General features: G+C 46.2%; 1 protein-coding gene across 1 annotated transcript in view; it reads left to right on the forward strand.

Moving 5' to 3' along the window:
- Nucleotides 1-605: 605 nt before the first annotated feature.
- Nucleotides 606-18,172, forward strand: part of Ireb2 (iron responsive element binding protein 2) — a 51,049-nt gene continuing 33,482 nt past the window's right edge. Inside the window, exons 1-3 of the mRNA XM_070042795.1 lie at nt 606-739; nt 2,791-2,880; nt 16,574-16,739. Of these exons, the coding sequence (XP_069898896.1) occupies nt 721-739; nt 2,791-2,880; nt 16,574-16,739 (275 nt within the window). The 5' untranslated portion in view covers nt 606-720. The remainder of the gene's footprint in view (nt 740-2,790; nt 2,881-16,573; nt 16,740-18,172) is intronic.

Consider the following 18,172-nt stretch of genomic DNA (forward strand, 5'->3'; position numbering starts at 1 on the left):
GGCCCCGAGTTCAAGCCCCAGGACCAGCACTAAATACATAAATAAATAAATAACGACAATATTTAGGGAAAAGCATGCTCTGGGCTCACGCCTGATTCCTGGGGCCTCTCCCTCCTGCGCTGCACCCCCGCCGCGAGTTCAAGCCCCACCACAGACAAAAAAAAAATCACTCCTTCAACACTTCGTCCAGCGCCTTCTCTGCGCTCATCAGGGCGACACCCCACAAACCCCTGCTTAGCCTGCGGCCTGGCTCAGAGAATCCTGTCCTCCTTAGCCGTTCTTCCTAGGAGTTCGGGTTCCGAGACCCTCAGTCCGGAAGACTCCGCTCAGACGCGCCGCCACTCTTTCTCAGAACCTGGAGACTCTGGCGGGAGGCTCCGGGGGGCGGAGCTAGTGACGCACGGCGCCACGCCCACAGAGCCCCGCCCCTCGAAGCGTCCCCGCCCCGCCCCTTCCGAGCGGCTGCGACTGCGCAGGGAACCGCTTGGGTTCCGCCCCCTCCCTTTCTTTGTTTCCCCTGGTCTGAAGATCTCGCGGGAGTAAGGCGTCAAATCCCGCGAACGCCGACCTGGGACCCGTTCTAACAGCTCTCGCGGTGTTTCGCACGAGACTGCTGCCTTCCGTCCACCCTCGCCGGTCCGCCCGCCTCCCTCCTCCCGTCCTCCCGGCCCGCTCCCCTCCTCCCGCCGCCCTCCCCGCGGGGGAATATGGTCCCCAGCCATGGACGCCCCCGGTGCAGGTCGGTGCGGGGCTGCCTGCGTGGGTCCCTCGGCCGCAGCGGCCTGGCGGGCGCGGGGCCTTGGGGGTCCGGGCTCCCCGCAGGGCGCCGGGCCGCGCTGGGCGCCCGGGCCTCCGGGGCTCCGCGTGAGGGTTCGGGCTCCCCGCAGGACGCCGGGCCGCGCTCGGCGCCCGAGCCTTTGGGGGTCGGGGTTGGCGCTCCCCTCGGGGCGCCGCGGCCTGGGGTTCGGGCTCCCCTCAGGGTGCCGGGCCGCACTGGGCGCCTAGGCCTTTAGGTTCGGGTTTCCCTGAAGGCGCTGGGCCTCACTCGTTACCCAGTCCTTCGGGGTTCAGTGTTGGGGCTCGGGCTCCCCTCAGGGCGCCGAGCCCCACTGGGCTCCCAGGCCTTTGGGGTTCGGGCTGCCCTCAGGGCGCTGGGCCTCACTCAGCACCCCGGGCCTTGGGGGGTTCGGGCTCCCCTCAGGGCGCTGAGGCCTTTAGGGTTCGAACTCTTCTTCAGAATGCTGGGCCGCGGGGGCCTGGCCTCCGCCTCGGTCCTCGACCCGCCCTCCCTGGGGGTCGCCGCTTGATGCCCCCGACTCCGGCCCGTGTCAGTCACCACGGGGACAGGGAGATGCCTGCCCACCATCTTCCTCTGCCCGCCCGCACCCCGGATGTCAGCCGTGGGGGTGTGGTGGGGGCTGTGGCCCCTTGTTTGAGCGTCAGGCCGTTATTTGTGGATTGCACGGAGCAGTCTGCGGCCCCTCCCTCTGTCTGTGCCTCTGGAAAGCGAAGTGAGGCGCCCATTTAAGGCTGAGCGTTCAGCCGCCGGCTGCCCAGATCGTTTATTGGCAGCGTTGAACCGCCTCCATTTACCTCTCTGTCCCTCACTCTTTCCCCCCAACAAACCCAGAAACCACCCCTGTCCGCTCTCGAGAGTGGAGTATGCTCATCTCTTCTCATTTTGGATGAAAGTGTTAACCAATGTTGTTGAGTTGAGGGTCCTGCCCACCCACTGCAGATCTGCACAAAAGATTGGGATGTTCTTTTCAAACGCAAGGTCTCCCTACCTCCCCTTAGGAGCAGGGACACATTCAAATGAGACCCCTATCTCGTGAGGAGAATTTGCTTTTACTTTTTTTTTAATGTTCAATTTTGAGACCTGAGAACCTGTTTGTTTTGGTCTGTTCTTCAGTGCTCTGTAAAAATCGATAGATTATTTTTTTTTAATCCTTCTAACATTGTTATCTCAATTGTTCTGTCTGTCCTTACTCAATTTTCAGGGGATATCTTTAAGCCATGCCATGTATATTGTTTAGATTATCATTATTGTCTCTTCTCGTGCATTTAAATATATTGTACTAGTGGATTATTACCACTTTTTACTTGACAAGTTGTAGTTCAGCTAGGGACTGGGTGGCTCAGGCTTGTAATCCTAGCCACTCTGAAGACAGATCTCAATTTGAACCCAACTAGTCCAGTTAACCAGCAAAAAGCTAGAAGTGGGGTTATGACTCAAGTGGTAGAGCACTGGCTTTTAGTGACAAAGCTAAGAGATGAGTTCAAGCCCTGGTACATTACACACTCGCACACACACACATACACAAAGTCATGGTTCAGAACTATACTGTCCTAATATGGTGGACACTTGGCCATATGTGATGTGTGTATACTAGTACTGAGGCTTAAACTCGGTGTGGTTACTGGCCCATAACTTTATCACTGAAGGAGCCACAGCTTTTTTTTTTTTTTTTTTTTTTTGCTGGTCCTGGGGCCTGAACTCTGGGTCTGGGCTCTGTCCGTCAGCTCTTCAGCTCAAGGATAGCACTCTACCACTTGAGCCACAGTGCCACTTCTAGATTTTTCTGCATATGTGGTGCTAAGGAATTGAACCCAGGGCCTCATGCATTCAAGGCAAGCACTCTACCACTGAGCCACCTTCCCAGCCTCTTATATGTACTTTTAATTTCACCCATTTGCAGCAAGTTCTCTTGGACAAGTTTCCAGGTGTCTTTACTTTGAGTTAATATACTTTGTAGCTGTGTTTAATAAAGCATGATTTTTTTTTTCCAGGATATGCCTTTGAGTACCTTATTGAAACATTAGATGACAGATCACCTAAGAAGTTCTTCAATGTACCTAAACTTGGAGGCGCCAAGTATGGTAATGTAGCTTTGCCTTTTCTTGGGTTTATTTAGTGTCTAGTAACTGTCAGCCTGAGCTAGAAGGACCTTTGAAATTTATTTCCACCATGTTGAAACAGGGGTACCTGCACATATCCTTGCCAACTTTTTTTGATACAAGCTTATCCACTTATTTCTCATTTAAAAGTCCTAACTTAGGCATTGGAGGTGTGGCTCATTTGGTAGAGCACCAGCCAGTGAGTGAAAGCATCAGGTGCCAAGTTTGAGTCCTAGTCTTGAATCAAAAAAGAAAAATTTTAAGTTAAACCATAATATTTTTCCCCAGAGAAATGAATAACCTTAAAAGAAAACCTTATTATTCAGACTTCTATGTAATTGTTTCTCTTACTCTTCAGGCAAACAGCCCTACAGTTAGTGTGTGTATATATGTCCGTGTATGTGTGTACGCGTAAGTATGCTCTTGCTTATGCCAGAACTGTGGCTTGAATCCAGGGCCTTTCATTCTCACTTAAGCTTTTTCACAAAAGACTGGTATACTCTACCACTTGAGCCACCTCCACTTCTTTTTTTTTCTGGTTAATTGGAGATAGGAGTCTCAGATTTGTATGCCTGGGCTGGCTTTAAACTAGAGTCCTTAGATCTTAATGTCATAAGTAGCTTTCTATATGTTTTTATGAATTTAAATATTATAAACTTATATGTATAGTATTTGTGTGTCTGTGCATTCAGAGATATCTTTTAGTGGTAGGCATTGTCAAGGTCCAAGAAATCATATGATCTAGCCGGGCGCTGGTGGCTCATGCCTGTAATCCTAGCTACTCAGGAGGCTGAGATCTGAGGATCGAGGTTCAAAGCCAGCCCGGGCAGGAGAGACTGTGAGAATCCTATCTCCAATAAACCACCAGAAAACCGGAAGTGGCACTGTAGCTCAAGTGGTAGAGCGTTCGCCTTGAGCTGAAGAGCTGAGGGACAGCGCCCAGGCCCAGAGTTCAAGCCCCATGGCCGACCAAAAAAAAAAGAAATCATATGATCTGTTGGCTGCTGTTGGCTCATGCCTTAATCCTAGCTACTCAGGAGGTTGGGATCTGAAGATCTCAGTTCAAAGCCAGATCAGGCAGGTAAATCCATGAGACTCTCATCTTCAGTTAGTCACCAGAAAACCAGAAGTGGCATGGTGGCTCAAAGTGGTAGAGCACAGTGTTAAGCAGAACTGAGCTCAGGGATAGTGCCCAGACTCTGAGTCCAAGCACGATGAATGGAAAAAAAAAAAGAAGAAGAAAGAAAGGTCTTTGCTAGGCTATGGTGGCTCACACTTACAATCCTAGCTGCTTTGGGGCTGAGATCTAAGGATCATAGTTTGAAGCCAGCTGGGGCAAGATAGCCTGTTGAGGCTCATATGTCCAGTTAACCACTAAAAGCTGCAAGTGAAACTGTGGCTCAAGTGGTAGATTGACAGTCTGGGGGGGGGGTGGGGAGGGCGCTCAGGGACAGTGCCCAGGTCCTAAATTCAAGCTCTGGCACACACACAATAAAGTCTTTTGTCTTCCTTCTCCCAGATATCTAGTGAGTCTTGGCTGGAAGGGTTTTTAAAAACTCAAATTTCATAGGTTAGTAAGTAGAAAAAGCACATGTAAAGATGGGTGTTAGGGGTCAGGAGTACTGGGGCTTGAACCCTGGGTCTCATGCTTGCAAAGCAAGTGCTTTACCACTTGAGCTACACCTCCACCATCAAGGTGATCTTGAACTTAGGTACAAATACTTCCTGTGTTAGTAATTTGTAGAAACATGCCAGTTTGAAGATGACCTATATTTCCCAATTCAGGGAATTTGTAGGGAGTCAAAAACAACTAAAATGTATTAGAAAGAGTTATTGATGATGGGAAATAAGGTGACATGAATATCTGTGAAACTGTGCAGAATGATCTGTGCATACTCTCAGAGTTACTGGAATTTCATGAGTGTAATAAACATAAAACATTTTTTTTTTTTTGGTCGGTCATGGCGCTTGAACTCTGGGCCTGGGTACTGTCCCTCAGCTCTTCAGCTTAAAGCTGCGCTCTACCACTTGTGCCACAGTGCCACTTCTGGCTTTTTCTGCTTATGTGGTGCTGAGGAATTGAACCCAGGGCCTCATGCATGCAAGGCAAGCACTCTACCATTGAGCCACCTTCCCAGCCTTAAAACTTCTATTTTTTTTGGTGTGTAATCAATACCCTGTTTTGTTTTTTAATACAGTGATTATCATAAGAGGTTTGTCAATAGTTATTTATTTCTTGTTGTTTTTTTGGGTCCAGTCATGGGCCTGAACTCTGGGCCTGGGCGCTGTCCCTCAGAGCTTCAGTTCAAGGCTAGCGCTCTACCACTTGAGCCACAGCGCCACTTCTGGCTTTTTTCTTTTTGCTTATGTGATGCTGAGGAATCGAACCCAGGGCCTCATGCATGCAAGGCAAGCGCTGTACCACTGAGCCACCTTCCCAGCCCAATAGTTATTTATTTCTTTATAATTAAGGGGGATAGCATTTGAAAAAAAGAATTGAGTTTCAAAGGAAGAATCATTTTGATTGTTTAGCATCAAAACAAAAGGTTCTTGTTACATGTTTGGAAGGACTGGGTTGAGTGGTGTCCCAGATGTGTTTCCAAGAAGATGTTGCTTAGGTCACCACCAAGATCCAGGTCACAGAATTCACTGCCTGTTTCACCTTCTGATACCTGTCAGGTTGAGAATCACAGCCAGAAAGAATACTGTTATTGAGGGGAATGCATTCTATCCTATGTATGTTGGGAAGGGAAGATAATTGAGAACCATTTTTTGTTTAACTTTTCTTTTTCCTTTTTTCTTTTGGTGGTTGTGGGGTTTGAATTCAGCCTGAGCTCTGTCCCTCAGCTCTTCACCTCAAGGCTAGCGCTCTACCACTTGAGCCACTGTGTCACTTCTGGTTTTCTTGCCCAGGGTGGCTTTGAACCATGATCCTCCGATCTCAGCCTCCTGAGTAGCTAGGATTACAGGCATGAGCCACCAGCACCTGGCTGGTCTTGTCTTTATTGACACTGGAGATTGAACCCAGGACTTTGAGCTTGCTAGGGAAGTGCTTTGCTATTGAGCTACATCCCAGCCCAGTTTTTCTTGTTTATTTGTTGTTTGTGTGGTGCTAGTCATGGGGTTTGAGTTCAGGGCCTGGTGCTATTTCTGAGCTTTTTTGCTCAAGGCTTTCCCTCTACCATTTGAACCACAACTCCACTTTGGGCTTTTTTGGTGCTTAGTTGGGGATAAGAGTTTCATAGATTTTCATGCTGGACTGGCATCAGATCTCAATCCTCAGATCTCAGCCTCCTGAGTAGCAGGGAGTGCAGGCATGCGCCATCAGTGCCTGGCTGAGCACTACTTTTCTAAGTACCAACCTGTAAGGAATGCCCACAGCTATGCAAGACTGAGAAACGGCTGCACATGACTGACAAACAGGGAGTCATGGTTTTTTGTTTTTTTGTTTTGTTTTTTTTTGAGTCATGTTTTTGACATAGGTAGGAGTCTAAGATGAACAGGCTCGGACTGTGTATCATCAATTTTAGTTAGGATCTAGATTTTCCTATTCCCTTTTTTTTTTTTTTGTCCCAGTCCTGAGGCTTGAACATACGGGCTAGGTGACATTCCTTAGCTTCTTTTGCCTAAGGCTGGCACTCTTACCACTTGAGCCACGCTTCACTTCTGGTTAATGAGTCTTATGACTTTTCCTGCCCAGGCTGGCTTCAAACCAGGATCCTCAGATCTCAGAATAGCTAAGGTTACACACTTGAACTATCAGTACCTGGCTTCCATTTTTCTTTTTCTTTTTTTCCTGATTAGAACTCAAAAACTTGCTCATGTTAATAGGTAAGTGCTCTACCACTGAACTACATCCCCTACCTAGGTCATGGGTTTTTGAGACTTTGGATATATGGCCCAGATTGGCCTAAAATTCGAATCCTTTTTCCTCTACTTCCTGAGTGCTGGGATTATGAGTGTGCCACCATGCTTCATTTGGCTTTTATTCTTTTTTTTTTTTGTCGATGTTGGGGCCTGAACTCTGGGCCTGGGTGCTGTCCCTCAGCTCTTCAGCTTAAGGCTATAGTGCTCTTCCACTTGAACCACAGCACCACTTCCATTTTTTTCTGCTTATGTGGTGCTGAGAATAGAACCCAGGGCTTCAAACATGCGAGGCAAGCACTCTACCACTGAGCCACCTTCCCAGCCCTGGCTTTTATTCTTTTTTGGGGGGGGGGGGTCCGGTCGTGGGGCCTGAACTCTGGGCCTGGGCGCTGTCCCTCAGCTCTTCAGCTCAAAGCTAACACTCTACCACTTGAGCCACAGCACTACTTCCGGCTTTTTTTCTTTTTGCTTATGTGGTGCTGGGAAATTGAACCCAGGGCCTCAAGCACGCAAGGCAAGCGCTCTACCACTGAGTCACCTTCCCAGCCCTGGCTTTTATTCTTTTGGCTGAGGAATATGTATTGTGTCTTCCGAACAGGAAGGGCAAAACAAGAAATCCTCCAGTAGAATGTCAGTGACCACATACACCTTATAGAAGGTGATGTGGTTTTTTTTGTTTTTTGTTTTTTGTTTTTGACAGTCATGGGGCCTGAACTCTGGGCCTGGGCGCTGTCCCTCAGCTCTTCAGCTCAAGGCTAGCACTCTACCACTTGAGCCACAGTTCCACTTCTGGTTTTTTCTGCTTATGTGGTGCTGAGGAATCAAACCCAGGGCCTCATGCATGCAAGGCAAGCACTCTACCACTGAGCCACCTTCCCAGCCCCTAATGTGGTTGTTTTAGCCTTGTATCTTTTATAGTTGGAAAAAGAAAAGGGAGAGAAGGGGTTGGGAGAGGCTTGCACACATTTCTTGATTTGTTTTTTTTTTTTTTTTTTTTTTTTTGTCGGTCATGGGGCTTGAACTCCGGGCCTGGGCGCTGTCCCTCAGCTCTTCAGCTCAAGGCAAGCGCTCTACCACTTGAGCTACAGCGCCACTTCCGGTTTTCTGGTGGTTTATTGGAGATAGGAGTCTCACGGTCTCTCCTGCCCGGGCTGGCTTTGAACCGCGATCCTCAGATCTCAGCCTCCTGAGTAGCTAGGATTACAGGCGTGAGCCACCAGCGCCCGGCTCTTGATTTGTTTTTTACTGCCATCTTTTTGCTTCCCAAATTTAGACTCATGGTGTGGGGGTGGACATATCATAGATAAAACATACGTTTTGTTTTATTTTTGCCAGTCCTGGGGCTTGAACTAAGAGCTTGGGCACCGTCCCTCAGCTTCTTTTGCTCACGGCTAGCACTCCACCACTTGAGCCACAGTGCTACTTCTGGCTTTTTTTGTGTGTGTGGCACTGAGGCATTGAACCCAGGGCTTCATGCCTGCTAGGTGAGCACTCTCCCACTAAAACACGCTCCCAGATCTGTTGGTTACATTTTGATCCTTCTTGGTTCCCTCCTGGGCAGTGCCTTTTCAGCGCTGTGGAGCTGCCCAGCTTGATATTCTACCACCCTGACTTGAAATGCACATTTTGAGTCTGAAAGTCATTTTCAGCATTTGAGCCTCTACCTATCATCTCTGTTGTCAGGAATAGGAGCAGAGTCTCATATTGCTCTTTTTAAAAAAATTTTTTATTTATTTTTTATTGTGAAAATACTGTACAGAGGGGTTACAATTACATGGGCAAAATAATGAGTACATTTCTTATCAAGCATTGTAGCCTCCTCCTTTGTTTCCTCTTCCCATCCTCCCCCTCAGCCCCCCACCCAATCTTCCCCCCCCACCACCAAAGTTGTAAAGTTTGTTTTCGACATAACGACTTGTACTTCTCATTGTTGCAACGGGTCCACCTGTATCCTTATTTAAACAACTTGTTTTTCCCCTTCCCCTCCACAAATTATACCGACATCAAATACAGTGAAAGCAGGTGTTATACTGTGGGTCATATTGCTCTTGAACAAAGGATATGATAGAGGGTGGTTAGTCCTGGAGAAGTAAAAGACATACATCATGGAGACATGAATGAACAAGTTGCAAGGGGGAGATAGTAAATGTTCATTTAGAGGGTAGCTGTTTTTAACCTAGTATAAAGCCCAGACTCGTTTTTGTCTGTCTCCCTCCCCCCTTCCCTTCCCTCCTTTCCTCTCTTTTCTTCTTTTCTTCCCCCCTTCCCCTCCCTGTCTCCTTCCCTTTTTCCTTTTTTCCTTCCCCTCCCCTCTCCTCTCTTTTTCTTTCTTTTTGTGTCAGTCCTGGGGCATAAACTCAGGGCCTGGTCACTGTCCTTGAGCTTTTCCACTCAAGACTAGTGCTCTCCCACTTGAGCCACAGCTACACTTCCCAGACCCCCTTTATGTCTCCTATACCCCTTTTCTCTTCTGGGCTGCTTTCCTAACCACCAGACTGCCCTCTCCTGAAATGGAGCCAGAACTTTGTATCTAGTCCTACTTACAGCTAAGCATGGTGGTACACACTTATAATCCCAGCATTTAGAAGGCGGAGACAGGGGTATCAAGAGTTCAGTTGATAAAGCCTGGATTATATAGCTAGTTCAAAGCTTGCTTTAGCTTCATAGTGAGACCTTATCTCAAAAAACAAAACAAAAGACAAATAAGGGCTGCAAGCATAGCTCAGTGATACAGTGTTTGCCTGTCATGATCTATTAAGGCCCTATCAAGGTTTGTTTGTCTATCAAGGTCTTGAGTTCCATCTCCAGCCAGTACTGCAGAAAAACAAAACATCCTGCCTTGCCACCTCTGAAGGGAAACCTCAATTTTTTAGGAGAGTTTTGGTTTGGTTGTTTGGTTTGGTTTAGTTCCAGCAGGATCTTGAGTAAGAGTCTCACAGATTTGTCTGCCCAGATTGGCTCAAGCCTCCGACTTCAGATCTCCACCTCCTGAATAGCTAAGGGTGTGTGTGTGTGTGTGTGTGTGTGTGTGTGTGTGTGTGTGTGTGTGTGTGTGTGTGTGTGTGTGTGTGTGTGTGTGTGTGTGTGTGTGTGTGTGTGTGTGTGTGTGTGTGTGTGTGTGTGTGTGTGTGTGTGTGTGTGTGTGTGTGTGTGTGTGTTGGTGCTTGAACTAAGTCTCACAGATTTGTCTGCCCAGATTGGTTCAATGACTTCGGTAGGGGTGTGTGTGTGTGGCTTCAAACCATGGTCCTCAGGGTGTGTGTGTGTGTGTGTGTGGCTTCAAACCATGGTCCTCAGATCTTAGCCTCCTGAGTAGCTAGACTTACAGGCATGAGCCTTCTTTTCCCAATCTGGACTCCAGAGTTACCTCCATCTCGTTAAGGCTTTTAGCAGGTAAGGAGTAACTGTGCTTCCAGAGTTTGAGTGTTTCTGTCTTACTTAGTTTTCTAATGCTGGTTGATGAACCTGTAATAGTCCTGATACTCTCATGGGGGATTTATTCGTCTTCTAAGTGAGGACACTCCCATCGTTGTCTTCTGCTTCCAGGACCAACCCCCCACTCAGTACCAGTGTCTTCCTAGCTGAATGTAGCAGTAAGAACACTACTAGAATTTGTTAAGATTTTGCTTATCATTATCTACACAGTTACCCACACTACTAGGCATTATTGCCTGCTATGAGTGGATGAGAGGCATGAACCCACTTTGTGAATTGAAAACCTATGCTTGTGAAAAACTGTTAGGCCAGAGCTTACAGGAACCAGAGGTACCACCAGTTGAGTGACTTTCCTGGCTGGGCTGGCTTCAAACCCCAATCCTTAGATCTCAGCCTCCTGAATACTTAGGTTTATAGGTGTGAGGCACCAGCACTCAGCTTTGCTTTTTCTTTTTGTTTTTGTTTTGTTAATTTGTTTGGTATGGGTACTTGGACTTGAACTCAGGGTCTCATACTCTGGCTTGGCTTTTTCCCTCAAGGTTAGTATTCTACCACTTGGGCTACTTTTTGCTGGTTAATTGGGGTCTTACAGATTTATCTGCTCAGCCTGGTTCTGAATCTCGATTTTCAAATCTCAGCCTTCTGAGTAGCTAGGATTGCAGGTGAGCCACCAGCACCCAGCTAATAGTATCCATTTAGTCCAGACTAATGGGGTCTGCAGTGCCAGGATCCTGGATGTCTTTTTCTGAAAGCAGGAGCCACTTGTTAACTCTTCCACTGAGTTCCTGATCAAAAAGATAGCTGAACTGGGTGCTGGTGGCTCATGCCTGTAATCCTAGCTACTCAGGAGGCTGAGATCTGAGGATTGAGGTTCAAAGCCAGTCCAGGCAATAATGTCCATGAGACTCTGTTCTCCAGTTAACCACCAGAAAATTGGAAGTGGTGCTGTGCCTCAAGCACTAGCCTTGAAGTGAAGAGCTGAGGGACAGCACCCAGGCCCAGAGTTCCGGCCCCACAACTGGAAAGCACACACACTGGAAAACAATTTAGCAGTTTCTGAAAAACTGTAAGGTCAGGCTGGGAAAGTGAGTTAGTGGTGGATTGCTTGCCTAGCATGCATGAAGCCCTGGGTTCAATTCTGCAGTGCTACATAAACAGAAAAAGTCAGAAATGGCACTGTGGCTCAGAGGTAGAGTACTAGCTTTGAGCAAAATGAAGCTCAGGGACAGTGCCCAGGCCCTCAGTTCAAGCCCCAGGACTGGCAAAAATACTGAAAGGGCCCAGCACTGTTGGCTTGCTTACACCTGTAATTTTTAACTACTCAGGAAGCTGAGATTAGAGGATCAAGGTCCAAAGCCCAGCTGAGTAGGAAAGTCTGTGAAATTCTTATCTGTAATTAACCAGCAAAAGAAATTGGAAATGGAGGTGTGGTTCAAGTAGTGGAGCACCAGTGTTGAGTGAAATAGTTACAGGAGAATGACCAGGCCCTGAGTTCAAGCACTAGCACCAGCACACATACACACACACTTACAGTGTGAGTTCAAGTCCTAGCACCAGCACACATGGGCGCACATACACACACACATACTTACAGTGTGACCCAACAAGTCTATCCAAAAGAAATGAAAACATCCACACAAGATTTATAAGCAGTGATCTTATAGAGTATTATTCATCATAGTGAAAATTAGCAACAGTCCTTCTAGAGGGTCAGTGGATAGGCACAATTTAGTATATAATGGAGTATTATTCAAAAATTGAAAGGGGGGCTGGGAAGGTGGCTCCGTGGTAGAGCGCTGGCCTTGCATGCCTGAGGCCCTGGGTTCGGCACCACATAAGCAAAAAGAAAAAAGCTGGAAGTGGCTCTGTGGCTCAAGTGGTAGAGGGCTAGCCTTGAGCTGAAGAGCTGAGGGACAGCGCCCAGGCCCAGAATTCAGGCCCCACGACCGGACCCAAAAAAAAAAAAAATTGAAAGAGATTACTGAATATGCTCCAACTTATCCGTACCTAGCTACCTACCTTGGCATATATGAGGATGCTCTGAGTCCTTCAAAGCATGCTCAGTGAAAAAAGCCAGGGACCTTCATGCAAAGGTTGAATCATACAAGGGACCTGGTAGGCAGAGGGTGCACTGATTGTCTGGGATCGCAAGAGAGAAGCTGAGTGTTAGCAGTGCGAGGGCGTGAGGGGGCTGTGGAGTGGGTGGAAGCATTCCAAAACTGACTCGTGATGTGGTGGCACAACTTGGCCAATCTACTTTAAAAAATGATTGCATTTACACTTGGAAAGGGCAAGGTACAGATGTGCAAAATGTGACCGATAAACTTAGGGAATTAGAAAGTAAGCAAATTCTTGAGGCAAGAAATAGATCTGGGGTATATCAGCTGAAAAAGCAAAACAGCCAAGATGGTGTCTTTGTAGGTAGCTGTGGGGAACATGGGAAGGAAGAAAGAGATTAAGGACTGTCCTGAACTTTGTACCTGTTATAGAATGGATTTATTTATTTTTTAATTTATTTATTTATTTATTTTTTTTTTTTTTTTGGTCGGTCGTGGGGCTTGAACTCTGGGCCTGGGCGCTGTCCCTCAGCTCTTCAGCTCAAGGCGAGCGCTCTACCACTTGAGCTACAGCGCCACTTCCGGTTTTCTGGTGGTTTATTGGAGATAGGAGTCTCACAGTCTTTCCTGCCCGGGCTGGCTTTGAACCGCGATCCTCAGATCTCAGCCTCCTGAGTAGCTAGGATTACAGACGTAAGCCACCAGCGCCCGGCTTCAGAATGGATTTAGAGCTAATATTGTGTGTGTGTGTGTGTGTGTGTGTGAGACAGAGAGAGAGAGAGAGAGAGAGAGAGAGAGAGAGAGAGAGAGAGAGAGAGAGAGAGAGAGAACCACAAGCATCTGTGGCCATGCTAGCACGTTTGCCAGCAGTCTTCCTATTACAGTCATACTGAACATCTACTGCTGGGCCTAAATCAGATGACAGAAAGTAGCTGACCCAGTACTTGCTCTTGAATGGGTCCTAAAAAAGTAATGCCGGATTTTATTAGAGGAGCTTAGTAACTGCACAGCAGCCCAAAAGTTGTGTAGCTGAAGTATTTATTATCTCAATTTCTGTCAGGAATTCCACAGAGATCTAGTTGAGTCATTCATTCTGGCTCACCATCCTGCATGAGGTCACCTCACACACCTGGTAGCTGAGCTCCAGTCACTTGCCGACCTAACCTGGGTTCATGCAGCTGGCAGCAGTTTGGTGCTTGCTGATTGTGGAAAGGCCTCTGTTCTGCCATGTGTGGGCACCTCTGTAATGCTCAATCGCCTCATAGGAAGGAGCTGCTGGCTCTTCAGAGAGAGCGAGTAGTCCAAGAGGAGAAGACTGAGTCCCGGTTGCTTCTCTATCCTGGCCTTGGATGTCACATTGTCTTCTCTGCCATACTCTCACTAGTTGCCCAAGTAGAACTAATTCAGAGCAGATTCGGTGAAGCATAAATAAGTGGGAAGTGAGAATTTTTGCTGGTGCCATCTTGGAGACTTGGCTACAAAGGGGTGAAATAAGAAATTAGGTGGTTGTTTTCGTGGCATGTATTAATTTGCATCTTTCTTTTCAGTAGGTCTCTATCATTATCATTGCAATTTTAGAGTTTTTTTTGTTTGTCTGTTCTGGTGGTACTGGTTCGTCTGTTCTTGGCCTTACATTTGCTAGGTAGACACCGTGTTTTGTGAGATTCGCCCCAGACCTTTTGCATTTTAGTTTATTTTTCAGGTTAGGGTCCCAGGCTTTTGTCTGGGCCAGCCTCAAACTCCATACCCTTTCACTACCTCCTGGGTAACTAGGATTACAGGTCTGTATAGCCCACATTTAGACAGGTTTGTAATAGTGCTTCTTAATGAAAAATGTCTAGTTTCTATTTGTTGTTTTCATACCATTCTTATTTGATGATTTCCTTTTAATTTTCAAAAGGTAAGAGCTAAAAACTTGGACCAAGCTGCACGTGGTGGTGCACACACACTTGTAATCCCAGCTCATGAAGCTGAGGCAGGAGCATCATGAATTTGAGGCCAACCTGGGCTATGTAGGGAGACTCAGTCTCAAAAATCACACCAAAAAAAAAAGAAAAAAAAGAAATGTACTCATTACCTTGTTCATGTAATTTTAACCCCTCTATATGGTATTTTCACAATTAAAAAATAAAAAAAATAATAAATTTGACAATTTATATAGAACAAAGAACATTAGAAATAAAGGCACACAGGGGAAACTAACAGTAGGAGGTATTTTATAAAAAAAAAAAATCACACCAAACAAACATGCCACCAGAAATATAGCCAAAACATCAGCCTCTTGTCCTACCCCCCAGGTTTTTGTTTTTGCTTTTGTTTTTGTCAGTTGTAGGGCTTGGGCACTGTCTCTGAGCTGCTCAGCTCAAAGCTAGCGCTCTACCAGTTGAGCCACAGTGCCCCTTCTGGTTTTCTGGTGGTTAATTGGGGATAAGAGTCTCACAGACTTTCCTGCCCAGGTTGGCTTTTGAACTGTGATCCTCAGATCTCAACCTCCTAAGTAGCTAGGATTACAGGTGTGAGCCACCTGCGCCCGGCCTCCTCAGTTTTCTTAGCTGTTCTCTTTAGTAATTTTTTCCGTATTATTAGTCTTGCTTCTACTGCTTTTTCTTGATTTTTTTTTTTTTTCAGTTTTGGACTTTAGTAAGTTTGAACCAATCTTTTATACTCTTCCATATACCTCATCGATAGTTTTTTAAAAATTATTATTATAAATTACAAAGGGGTTACAGTGACAAGTCAGGTAAAGAGTACATTTGGACAGTGTTACCCCTTCCCTTGCTTTCTCCCAGTTTCCCCTCCAATCTCCACCCACAAATAGTACAGCTTATTTTTTCATAAATTGTTTATTATCGCTATAAATCCCATCAAGTCCATGTAGTGAAAGATTGTTGTACTGTGCAACTTCATATTTTTCATGGAAAATGATTATCCTTTTGAAGGATATATTAATTGTATACAGTAAGGGTTTTCATTGTGATTGTTGATTGTTCAAAACAAGCATGTAATTTACTTTGACTATTGTGTACCACTCTATTACTCTTTTTTTTTTTTATTGTGAGAATACTGTACAAAAGAGTTACATGAGCAAGATAACGAATACATTTTTTTTTTTTTTTTTTTTGGGTCCGGTCATGGGGCCTGAACTCTGGGCCTGGGCACTGTCCCTCAGCTCTTCAGCTCAAAGCTAGTGCTCTACCACTTGAGCCATAGCGCCACTTCCGGCTTTTTTCTTTTTGCTTATGTGGTGCTTGGGAATCGAACCCAGGGCCTCATGCATGCAAGGTAAGCACTCTACCACTGAGCCACCTTCCCAGCCCACGAATACATTTCTTATCAAGCATTGTTGCCTCCTCTTTTTTTGGGGGGGGGGTCCGGTCATGGGGCCTGAACTCTGGGCCTGGGCGCTGTCCCTCAGCTCTTCAGCTCAAGGCTAGCGCTCTACCACTTGAGCTACAGCGCCACTTCCGGCTTTTTTCTTTTTGCTTATGTGGTGCTGAGGAATTGAACCCAGGGCCTCAGGCTTGCAAGGCAATCACTCTACCACTGAGCCACCTTCCCAGCCCCATAGGTACCACTTTTTTTTAACTGGTCCTGGGGCTCGAACTCAGGACCTGGACATTGTCCCTGAGTTCTTTTGCTCAAGGCTAGCACTCTACCATTTTGAGCCACAGCTCAATTTCTGGTTTTCTGGTAGTTAATTGGAGATGGGAGTCTCGGGAACTTAATGCCTAGGGGGGCTTCAAACAGAAATCCTCAGATCTCAGCCTCCTGAGTAGCTAGGATGACAGGCACGAGCCACCTGGCAGGTACCACATTTTTTTTTTTATCCAAAAATGAATGGGAGAATAGAGCCTTTTATCTCTTTGCTATTATAATTTCTTTTTTTGTCGGTCGTGGGGCTTGAACTCTGAGCCTGGGCGCTGTCCTTCAGCTCTTCAGCTCAAGGCTAGAGCTCTACCACTTGAGCTACAGTGCCACTTCCAGTTTTCTGAGTGTTTATTGGAGGTAAGAGTTTCACAGACTTTCCTGCCTGGGCTGGCTTTGAACCATGATCCTTAGATCTCAGCCTCCTGAGTAGCTAGGATTACAGGCATGAGCCACCAGCGCCTGGCTGCTATTATAATTTCTAAAATACAATTTTTTTTATTAAGGTGTTGTACAGAGGGGTTACCACTTCCTAAGTCAAGTAACGAGTATACTTCTTTTGGGGGGCAATGTCCCTCCTTCCTTTGCTCTCTCCCACTGTTGTAATTTTTACAGTGCATAGATACACGTAAATAACCTCTTCCTAATTGTAACATTTTCTCTTAAACCAGATGTTCTGCCTTACTCAATACGGGTCCTGTTGGAAGCTGCTGTGCGAAACTGTGATGGCTTTTTCATGAAAAGGGAAGATGTCATGAACATTTTAGACTGGAAAACCAAACAGCGCAATGTTGAAGTGCCCCTTTTCCCTGCCCGTGTCCTTCTCCAGGATTTCACGTGAGTGATGCATTCATTGTTCATGAATGAATTTCATGATGTCTTTGAAAAATATAATCTCTAATGTTTGATTTTGGCTCATGTCAGTTGAGAGGAGTCACCCTCTATGAATAGAAGCATTGCACTGAGAATAGGTAGCTGTGTCTGTGACATTGAAGCGCCTTCTCCTCCATGGTCTGTGGCCATCCCCACAGACACCAACTTTCTCAAACCCAGGTCTCGTCATAGTCAGCCTCACACATATCACCTGTCCTTCTAAGTCTTCTGTGCTGGAAATCTAGGGAATCATCTTGGTCCTTCTCTTAATACCCTGTAACCAGACAGTTAGCAATTTTGTCAGTGTTACCTCTCCAAATATTTCTTTTTTTTTCTTTCTTTTTTTTTTTTTTTTGGGTCCGGTCGTGAGTCCTGAACTCTGGGCCTGGGCGTTGTCCCTCAGCTCTTCAGCTCAAGGCTAGTGCTCTAACACTTGAGCCACAGCGCCACTTCCGGCTTTTTTTTTCTTTTTGCTTATGTGGTGCTGAGGAATCGAACCCAGGGCCTCAGGCATGCAAGGCAAGCACTCTACCACTGAGCCAACTTCCCAGCCCTCTTTCTTTTTTTTTATTATGAAAATACTGTACAGAGGGATTACAATTACATGGGCAAGATAATGAGTACATTTCTTATCAAGCATTGTAGCCTCCACCCCCTCCAAATATTTCTAATCATCTTCATCACTGTCACACTGGTTCTAGTTCCATTTTCATCTCTCTTGATTCCCTTTTTTTTCTTTCTCTTTGTGGCTGTACTGGTGTTTGGGGATTGAACCCACAACATGCTAGGCAGGTACTTTGATACTTAAGCCATGCCCACACCTTTTTTGTTTTATTATCTTTAGGGTAAGATATCTTCATTTTTGTCCCAGGGCCACCTAACATCTGTGGAGTTTGAAATACAGGCATGTCAACAGGCCTTCATAGAATCCGTTATTTGTGGCTTGTCCAAAGACTATTCCATAGTTTCAGCAAGTAAACAAAAGGGGCCATCTTAGGTTTATTTATTTATTTATAACAATATAAAAAAAAATACAGGCATGTGCCATCACTCTTGGCCTGTTTTTTGTTTGTTTGGTTTTTTTTGTTGTTGTTGTTGGTTATGGGGCTTGAACTCTGGGTCTGGATGCTGTTGCTTAGTGCTCTACCGCTTGAGTCACAGCACCACTTCTGGCTTTCTGGTGGGTTATTGGTGATAAGAGTCTCACAGACTTTCCTGCAGATCTTCAGCCTTTTTAGTAGCTAAGATTACAGGTATGAGCCACCAGTAGCCGGCTATTGACCTGTTTTTTGAGATGGGCTCTAACTTTTTGTCCTGGCTGGTCTCAATCTGTGATTTTCCCTTATCTCCATCTTGTATGTAGCTGGAATTAAAGGCATGAACAGGGTTCCCTGCTC

Source organism: Dipodomys merriami, unplaced genomic scaffold, assembly GCF_024711535.1.
Source record: "Dipodomys merriami isolate MVZ:Mamm:240054 unplaced genomic scaffold, mDipMer1.0.p SCAF_33, whole genome shotgun sequence".
NCBI classification, from domain to species: Eukaryota; Metazoa; Chordata; class Mammalia; order Rodentia; family Heteromyidae; genus Dipodomys; species Dipodomys merriami.